The sequence below is a fragment of the Cydia pomonella genome, chromosome 11, assembly GCF_033807575.1.
Source record: "Cydia pomonella isolate Wapato2018A chromosome 11, ilCydPomo1, whole genome shotgun sequence".
Lineage (NCBI taxonomy): Eukaryota > Metazoa > Arthropoda > Insecta > Lepidoptera > Tortricidae > Cydia > Cydia pomonella.
The window spans coordinates 11,777,993-11,788,786 of NC_084713.1; the positions used below are offsets into that span (position 1 = coordinate 11,777,993).

The 10,794-nt window shown below is 35.1% G+C and overlaps 2 protein-coding genes across 2 annotated transcripts in view; one reads left to right on the plus strand and one right to left on the minus strand.

The window, feature by feature from the left end:
* The window catches only part of LOC133522859 (endoribonuclease Dicer), an 81,196-nt gene that overhangs the window by 39,362 nt on the left and 31,040 nt on the right, over positions 1 to 10,794 (plus strand). The gene's annotated exons all lie outside the window — the stretch shown is intronic.
* On the minus strand, positions 79 to 9,655 carry LOC133522865 (juvenile hormone epoxide hydrolase-like). Its single transcript, XM_061858327.1, is given in 8 exon segments — positions 79 to 1,056; positions 2,474 to 2,658; positions 2,660 to 2,709; positions 3,366 to 3,547; positions 4,065 to 4,222; positions 7,271 to 7,660; positions 8,614 to 8,799; positions 9,503 to 9,655. Coding segments are annotated over 7 exon segments (1,374 nt in total). The 5' UTR covers positions 9,503 to 9,655; the 3' UTR covers positions 79 to 833.

Here is a 10,794-nt window from a genome sequence, read left to right on the forward strand (position 1 = left end):
TGGGGAATTAACTGAATACTAAATATTTTTGATGTAATTATTTAGTAAATATCTTATTTGATAGAAAAGAAAACTATATTAAAATAAGACGAACGCAGAACGCTTTATTGTAGTTTTTGATGCCGAGAAATGTGCAATGTGAAAAAGTAGCATTTTACTGTAAAATTCCGCAGCAGTAATGCTGCTGTAGTCGCCATTCAATTGTCACCTTTAACCACTAACCCTCTACAACTTTAAATCTTACCAAGCTTAATGTTACATTTTGTATCTTTATATTCAACACAAATAATATAATGACGGATAGGAATAGATTAGGAATGGCATGTTAGACTTCACAGACCTTTATGAATAACGCCGTAATTATTGGAGCACTTCGTTGCTTCATTTCATCAGGTGACAAGCAAAACCTACTAATTACCACAAGTCCATAGCCATAATGAACCATATTACTACTGAAGTAACGTTGATTTTTGTTTAATTATGTTTTAGAAATTTTTGCTTCTCACCAGACGATTTATACCATAACCCAATTTTATTTGGCCTTCGCCATGTTGCTGATTTTCAGTGGTACTAATTTATTTTACTGGCAAGAAGAATCTGACGAACTAGAAAAAAAGATTTCGCAATTATAAAGGATTTTACCACAAAAATACCAAAAAAGATTGTCAAGGATGCAAGAAAAAAAAATTTCACTACAATATAATATTTACATCAGTAAAAGGACGAGATTGCGTAGCATTCCACAACAATGTTTTGAAATTAGCCGTTGACATGACCGGTCTGATAAATATTTGACTAATCATGTAAACTCCCAAATAGAATCTCGTTAGGCTTTACATTTTTCCATTGGCCTCGTGAAATTTCTGGAACTCGGCTCCAGCCGCAAAGACGTCATCTGCTAATAGTTTAGGCACTTCTAGGGCGGCATAATGCCCTCCGAAATCTAAGCTTGTGGACCGCACTAGGTTAGGAAATTTGTCCCGGAGAACCCAATCAGGTTGCCACATTACTTCGTACTTCAACTTGATAGCAGCAGTCGGTACCTTCGTAGGTATCCTGAAAGGATAATAGACTGATGTTAATTTGGACGTTATTAAGGGAATTCACCCAGAAAAATCTGTCAGTTAAAACTGAACTTTTTTTCGAAAAGAAATGTCACTCATTTGACCAAATGAGAATTTTTTGGGATGAGACTTTTTCGTCCAGGTCTAAAGCTGAATAGCTTTTGATAGCGATCAGATCAAACATTTATAAAGGAGTTCTGGGCTATAACCGCGAGAATCGAAGTTCGTCAATTGCGGGCATTTTTCTCTGTCACTCTAATTACGTCTTAGTGGGAGTAAAAGAGAAAGATCCCCGCAATTTGCGAATTTCGGTTTTCGCGGTAGGCCCCCTGAATTTAAGTAGTTTCGATTAATGGCCGTAAATCTCAGCTAGTGTTGCCTTACATTACTATACAAATTAATGTTCTCCTCAATATTAATTTCCCTTAGGCTTTCCATGGCTATTTTTTTTTAATACCACATCGGTAGCAAACAAGCATACGGCCGCCAGCAGTCACCGTAGCATGTGGACGCCTGCAACCCCAGAGGTTTATACATGCGCGTTGCCGGCCCAACCAACCAACCAGTTTGAAAACAACTAGTTCCTTTTTTTGCTGCGATTCTATTATACGAGAGTGACAACTCGATAGTGCAAAGTAGAGAAAAGCTAGTCCTGAAGCGGCATCAGGTATATGGCCAGATAAAATTAAAATAATTATGATCAAATAATGCTTAATTGTGATCTTATCTGCGTATAGAGTGTTAAATACTGGGTATTATGATGTACCAAAGCACGAATGTCTTGTTTGTGGTTTCATAAGATAAGATGTTTATTTGTAATAAGACTTACGAACAATACATACGTATACACTTACTACGTCCGTCTCCCGAAGAGATGCGCAAAAATCACTTACACATACCATCATCAACATTGTTAACTGACAATTAATAAACTTTGCTTCAATTATATTGATTTATTTTGCCAATTCAGTTTTTGGATTTTATTCAAAATGACGGAGCTACATTTATTCAGTTATGAAAAGACATACTCACGAGATGTACAGCTCACAGAGAAACAAGTTATTGTTATGTATGCCTACCTATCTACATTGGAAATAAATAAATATTATAGGACATTATTACACAAATTGACTAAGTCCCACAGTAAGCTCAATAAGGCTTGTATTGAGGGTACTTAGACAACGATATATATATAATATATATATAAATATTTATAAATACTTAAATACATAGAAAACACCCATGACTCAGGAACAAACATCCATGCTCATCACACGAATAAATGCCCTTACCAGGATTTGAACCCAGGACCATCGGCTTCATAGGCAGGGTCACTACCCACTAGGCCAGACTGGTCGTCATAAATTAATAATGATTTTTTATTTAGGGATATTCTAATATGGACTCACATGTGTAATTCATAAACCTCTGGCGAACTAGCAAAGTAATCTTCAGCATACACTCTCATAGAGGTGACAGCACAATTATTTACCCATTGAATAGTAATAGTATCTAAGACGTCATCCAGTTCTAGGCTTTCCAGGCCTCCATGAAATGTGTCTAATTGGTCCCTGTTAGTGCCTACTGCCATTTTTTTCCGTTAGATAAGCCGCCAAACTGGTTGGCGAATCTGTTAAGCTGACACCTGGAATATGGGTAGGTATTTACTTAGTAAATATCAAAGAAAATGTGAAATAAAGGTGGATTGTCAAAGAAAACTTTGTAGCCACATTAAATTTACTGCCATCTTTCGACAGATGAAATTTGTTAATATCAAAAAGTAACGCCATCTTACCGGGCATCGGTTAAAGGTTGTGGAGCCATCGCTCGAAACGATGGCCTTTGATCTATTAGATGCCACCACTTTATGATATTTATTTAATAAATTTAACACATATTAGTTAAAGAATAAGGATGAAAGCGAAATGGCGGTTTAAAAGTTTTAATCATCTGTCGAAAATGGCAGTAAATTTACTGTGGCTACAAAGTTTTCTTTGATAGATGCAGCCGATGGTCATGTGAGATAGTGTTGTAAATCAAGGTTAAAACTCCATTCCTGGTTAAAAATACAACCGATTGTAAAAGAAATGTAAAGAAAAAATCGTGCTTCAAATATTATGTAGATGGCTCTGTGCGGCTCCATACATTATGCAGTAACTTGGCATAACGCCATGCTCGCTATATTTTGTGGTTACTCAATAGTCAAATGTCAAATCTTGATAACCAGCAGTTAAATTCAAAGCCCTTTACACATCGAATACAAATTACAAACAATTAAACTTTAGTGCTGGTGAAGCTTACCAAGTGTGTCTGGTTTAGTCGCCATAAGATGGAAATAACCACTTTCTAGAACAAGATGAGATAGCTGACTTAAGGGATATAATCGGTGAAAATGATCGCCCGTTAAACTGGGAGCTAGTGACCCTAAGAGGATCTTGAGACCACTTTTAAGGCTTGCTGATAATGGCATATTTGTATGGAATCTGGAAATAAAACAATAGCGTATTAATTTGTTTGTTTTTTATTCAAGCATATACTTAATTTACATTATCATTTGCCCGCGTATTCGTATGCATCTACTTTTTCGGCATAAAAATATATTGTTCATATTGGATATTATTTATTAAATGTGTCAAATTCCTTCCAAGTCCGTGCAAACATTTTCGCCTGGTTTAATCTGCAGCAAAATTTAATCTGCATTTGTATTATAAGCGAACGAGAAATAAAAGATTTATTATATGTTCAAGTAAATGATTGCATGTTGATTTGTAATGCAAAAATAAATCATGACCGAGCGTCTCCGTTTTAGCTTGGGCAAAAATGGTTTCGTATGGCTGTCCGGCTCATTTTCTCTATAGTTTGCATTTCTCAACCGACCCTCGTGAAATTTTGTGACCAGGTTCAATAATTGAATTGATTTTATTGTCGATTCAGTCACGAGGTCTACCGGTTACCACCGGTTAGATCCACTATTTTTTATTCGATTAATACTATTGTTACCCCATCACTTCATCAGGGAATATGGTGGCCATGTGCGTGGCTGCCTGCGAGCCCCAGTCCCCAGCGTGGACATAGAATTTATTAAAACCAAGCCGTTTCATCAGGTTCCTCATCATTATGCCTATCTGTACTGGATTAAGTTCCGGTTTCCTCGTGCCCTGTAATACGTCAAGAAACATACATAATCGTATTGGAATCGTAGGCCTTAATATATTGATTCATTTGTTTGCCGACATATTTTGAATATGAAGTAACCTTGACGGTCTTAGGTTATAGTGGAAGGCCGTTGTTTGCTATTGTTAATGAGTTTCTTTTTCATCAGTTGAACAGTACAAGGAAAGAACATGTCTTGTCACTTTTTTAGGATTTTTATCTCGAAATGCAGAGCTCTTAATGAACTATATTTATGTCTTCTGTTACCGCTTTATAATACATTAACACAAATTTTGTTTTACTTAAAAAAACCTGGTCACGAAACCATTGAAGTCCGTAGCGGCAACATACATACATGCCATCATACGCATATAAAAACGCGTCTCCATAATAATAATTATGGTTCGAAATGGATTGACAGAAAGGAATGTCAATAGACAATAACGCACATTCTTACATCGCTCCAAACTTTATTACTATATTACTATTAAACTCTATTACTCAAAATGTTACTAAAGTGAGTATTAGGCATTGTTTTTTAGGGTTCCGTAGCCAAATGGCAAAAAACGGAACCCTTATAGATTCGTCATGTCCGTCTGTCTGTCCGATTCTGTCACAGCCACTTTTTTCCGAAACTATAAGAGCTGTACTGTTCAAACTTGGTAAGTAGATGTATTCTATGAACCGCATTAGGATGTTTACACAAAAATAGAAAAAAAACAATAAATTTTGGGGGTTCCCCATACTTAGAACTGAAACTCAAAAAATCTTTTTTCATCAAACCCATACGTGTGGGGTATCTATGGATAGGTCTTCAAAAATGATATTGAGGTTTCTAATATCATTTTTTTCTAAAATGAATAGTTTGCGCGAGAGACACTTCCAAAGTGGTAAATGTGTGTCCCCCCCCCCCGTACTTCTAAAATAACAGAATGAAAATCTAAAAAAAAATATATGATATACATTGCCATGTAAACTTCCACCGAAAATTGGTTTGAACGAGATCTAGTAAGTAGTTTTTTTTAATACGTTATGAAATTAAAAAAAAAAAATTTTTTCATCATACCCATACGTGTGGGGTATCTATGGATAGGTCTTCAAAAATGATATTAATGTTTCTAATATCATTTTTTTCTAAACTGAATAGTTTGCGCGAGAGACCTTTCCAAAGTGAAAAAAAGTGTGTCCCCACCCCCCGTAACTTCTAAAATAACAGAATGAAAAATCTAAAAAAAATATATGATATACATTGCCATGTAAACTTCCACCGAAAATTGGTTTTGAACGAGATCTAGTAAGTAGTTTTTTTTTTAATACGTCATTAAATTAAAAAAAAAAATTTTTTTTCATCATACCCATACGTGTGGGGTATCTATGGATAGGTCTTCAAAAATGATATTAATGTTTCTAATATCATTTTTTTTCTAAACTGAATAGTTTGTGCGAGAGAACCTTCCAAAGTGAAAAAAGTGTGTCCCCCCCCCCTGTAACTTCTAAAATAACAGAATGAAAAATCTAAAAAAATATATGATATACATTACCATGCAAACTTCCACCGAAAATTGTTTTGAACGAGATCTAGTGAGTAGTTTTTTTTTAATACGTCATAAAATTTAAAAAAAAATTTTTTCATCAAACATATACGTGTAAGGTATGTATGGATAGGTCTTCAAAAATGATAGTTAGGTTCCTAATATCATTTTTTTTCTAAACTGAATAGTTTGCGCGAGAGACACTTCCAAAGTGGTAAAATGTGTGTCCAAAGTGGTAAAATGTTGAACAAGATCTAGTAAGAAGATTTTTTTTTAATACGTCTTAAATTGTACGGAACCCTTCATGCGCGAGTCCGACTCGCACTTGGCCGCTTTTCCATGTACCCTTCAGTTCATGCCGGCACATATTTTCTCATTTGAAATTATTGTCTTTATGATTGCCTCAATGGAGCTATCAAACTGACTGCAGGTATCTATAACAGAGTAGGTAATAGTACTACACCAGAGTTCTTATATAATTTCTGCTCGAAGCAGTTGCTAACCGATTTAGTGATTTAACACTGGGCCTACAGACGGACTTAATTAACCTCCACTATCCACATTCTGACTCTATCATCAAGTCTGCTCGATGATACCAATTTATTATACTGTCATCTTAGAATATTCATATTTGGATTGATTAGTTAGTTGCAAGTTAAGTTAATATAAGCGCGTTAAAAATATGTCAAATACTCATACGCTACCTTTTGGTATTACTCTAGTAGTATTAAATGTAATCCAAGTTCTTAGTTGCTACGTAAAGTAGGTATCTGATATCTGTAAACGTGTTAAGTGTAGTGATAGATAGCGTTACCTTCAACTTATTTATTGTCACGCAACGCAGAGCACTTAAGTTTTCTTGAATACATGTGTCACGATATTTTAACATGCTGTATATAAAACTGGCAAGTAAAGCTTGTAAAAGCATACCCATCAAAAACATAAATGTGAAACAAGTTCAGTATTAAGAATGCCGGCTTTTGGAATGAGATCTATATTGGTGCCAAGTTCTAGTTCACTTGGGATGTAAATAAAGTTTAGGATTTGTCTAGTTTTTACGTACAGGCTATATTATATTTGTCTATCTTACTTACTAACATTTAGTTTGTTGATATAAAAACTAGCCAACACAAATCCTGCAAAGAAATTAAAACTTTCATAAAAAGGAATGCCCTCTAACATTAACGCATTACTGCCTGCGCGAGCGCTGCGCTACGAGTGGTATATTAAAGCCTTTTTAGACGGTAATGCTACAAAACTATTAGGGAAATTAAATCACATTGCCGGATTCTGCAGTTTCCCTGCATTCATTTATAAATTGTTGTGGAAATGTAGTTGAAACCCTATTTTTCTTCCATGTGTCTACTTTTGTGTACACGTTATACAAATAAATTCCATACAAAATTGTTTTTTTTTTGTGTAAATTCAATAAATACTCGTAAAAGTGAAGAGTTAATTGTGTATGTATACGTATTTTAATTAATCCTTAATACCATTAAGTATATTTATTAATCCACTGACCTCAGAAAATCCAAATCCAGGTAAATCAGGAACAATTAATTCAAACACAAAATTGTATCCATTTTTAGGAGTAGTCAATATTGGAATCATTTTTACAAACTCCTTTGAGGAGCTGGGCCAACCATGCAACATGAGCAATGGCAATACTTTGACATTCTTTACTGAGGGTTTCACCCGTATAAATTGGATATCTAAACCTTGTATCTTGGTTTTGTAATGTGGGAATCGGTTCAACAATTCCGCTCGCTTTTTAAAATTGTATTTTTCTGACCAGTAAGTTAGCAAATTCGCTAAATATACGGTGTTTATACCATACTCAGACTGTATGCCGTGTAAGGGCGCTGTTAGGGGTCGCCTGTTTTTTATTCTCTGTTTTAAATCAACAATCACCTGAAACACGAGTAATAAAAAGGCATTATTTTTATATTTAGACATATATATATATATATAAGCTAATAGAAACTATTATAATCGTAACCAACATTGCACCGTTAGACGCGCCCACGCACAACAAATGACATGGTCACATGGTCTTATAAATTTATTCATCATTCTTTAAATCAGTGTTTTCCAATCTTGGGTCGCGATCCTCTGTCAGGTCACATGGGCTCACGTGCCGAAGTGTGAGTAAGATGGAACAAACAAAATGGGTTACAAACACCTGAGGGTAAGGTTTGTGAAATTTTATTTACGCTATATTATTTGTCCAATGGCGTCCAATTCCGCGACATAAAACAGGTTAAAACTACTTTCATAAGAAACATTGATCTTGAAACTGCCTATAACTGTTAAAGTTTAAACCGGTTATACCTACTTCATTTTTACCGGCCGTAATTATGACAATATTGTGACGTAAAAGCGCGGCTGGTATTTACATAACAACACCTAGTCAAGTTTGGATGTGACTGATGGCTGAATAAATTTCACATAATAACATCAGTATTTAAATGGGAAATTAATTTATGTTTTAACTCAAATGTAGCCTATTTAGCTACATTTGATGATGGTTCGATTTACATTTGAAAAATATTTTTAACCACTCCCAAAACATTCTACAATATGCAGAATTGATAACTGATCCACGAATACAAAATAGTACATTACGATACAAGTGCGAAAAATAGGAAATTCGAAACAAGTGGCGATAAATTAAAACACGACCGAAGGGAGTGTTTTAAATCGACACGGATTACGAATCACCTATTCGCACATGTATCGTACATCGTTTTACAGTATATATGGCCCTTTAAATGTTTGACATAGTAACGTAATATCCTAATTTTCGCACTATTGTGGTAAAGTAGCACCATATGTACTGTAAACAAATAAAAATATCTTCTTACCGTGTCATTAAATTCAATTTTAAAATGTCTAATGGAGGTGTCCTCTTCCTTTGGTCTCGGTGATTTGCCCCACCACACATCCTGGTCCAGTTGGGGCATATCAGGTACTTTGTAGATGTAGTAAGTTAAGAACACCCCATAGCTTATGGCCACGGCGGCTACCAACCATGATATATATTTAAACATCTGCAATCATAACAAAAACACACATTAAACATACGGGATGATAAGTAGGTAGCCTAATAAAAAAACATTTTAAATTTCGCGATAAAGTAAATTTTAATTTCGGCTTCAGGCTCTTTGAAGCTATGCACTTATATCATCTTCGTTCTAAAGCTATAATGCCCTCCATAATATGACTTCTTTCGAGGCCTGCAAAATACTCATTTACAGCGGCTATGACGTCATCATTTGTGGCAAACTTCTGTCCACCCAAAAATAACTTATAACAATAATCATCACGACAAGTACGAGTACCTATCCTTATAATATTTTAGGTGTTCCCTCAATTTCTTGTGGAACCCATCATCTTTCTGTTCATGAGTTCTGAGTTAACAAACATTAAAAATTATAAAAAATACAACCTACTTGAAGTAATTGAGAACCTCCTGCTTTTGGAATTTTAAACTTTGAAGGTTGATGTATGGCGTGAATTAGATATAATTTTTAATATTTTTATTTTTAGTGTATTTTAGTAACTTGCCACTAATTATAATTGATTTAAATAAATAAAAACTATTTTAATATTTACTTTTTACCTATTTCCGGTTGAAAGTTTATAATATTTTGATAATAAATATTAAAATATTATATCTAAACATCTCATTAGTGGTGTTATACTATATTAAATATAGTTTATATAAAAATGTTGTCAAATGCAACGTCTCACCTTTTACACACAAATTACACAACACTTCACGGGTGTTCTCGTCAACATGACTGACTTAAATGCTTGGACATTGACCTTACGTTGTCGTCGCAAATGTCGCAATCGTGTATAGGACTTACGGTGAAATATCGGAAGACGTTCTGACTGAAAGCAAGAGAAGCAGGACCGCGTATCGAGTGCAGTGTCATGGGGGGGGGGGGGGGGGGGGGGAGTAGGCTCGAGTGGCACAACCATTCCTCGGAACTCGTGCCTAAACTGATGTTTCTCTTCTACATTTATATGTTATAAATAAAATAAATAAATAAATAAAAAAAATAAAAATAGTTTATTTACCAAAAATTTTACAAGATTTCCTTAACCTATGACTGCCACACTAGGCTAAGCCTGTGTTGTGGAGTCAGATTGGAAACAAATACTAATTTGAATTACATCCTACGCTGAAGTTTTGGTTTCATAATAGGTTACTAATAGTAAAACATTTTTGATACTAATAACAGGCTTAAACTAAATAGGAAAGATCACAATTTAGGTAGAGTAAAATTATTACACGAATTTATATTATTAACCGTTGTAGACAGCAATTGTGTGTGTGGTGTGTTTGTGGTGTGTGTGTGTTATTAAGAAGTAATATACAGTAAAAAAGTAGTAAGCGATCAAACCAAAAACTATAAAAATACTTACATAGTAATGGAACAAATAGTACTTTTACGAATAGCTATTTCAGAATTTTACGAATACAGGTTTTTACGAAGTACCTATTATAATTAACACTGAGAGTCCCCATACTCAAATGGCGACATGGCGGGACAGACCGATCGGCACTCTTTCGGCACGAGAGGTCGTGGGAGCCCAGCCCAGACTGTCTCCTTCTGTTCCGCACTACAACTATTTCGGCATCCGGGCGTAGGCCGACGATCAGTTGATAGGGGCCCACTGATTACCAGTTCGCCGGAAGATATCGGCCTGTCAGTTATTCGCAAAAGCTGACAATCGCGAATAACTGACAGGTCGATGTCGTCCGGGGAACTGGTAATCAAGGGGCCCCTTAAGAGGATTGCACACGCGCAGTTAATTGTAGAGAAAGCGTGGATCAAGAAACAGGATTCATATTGGGAAGAGCCAAGAAGAAGATAATTTTCATTGCTGCAGAAAGTTTAGTTGAGGAGCTAGTTTTTTTGTACCTAGTAAGTAGTAGAATAACTATTCTAAGTAGTAGAATAAAAATCCATACAGCAATCGTGGGACTAACTAGTCCCACGATCGCTGTATGGATTTTTCGATATTCTTTGCAT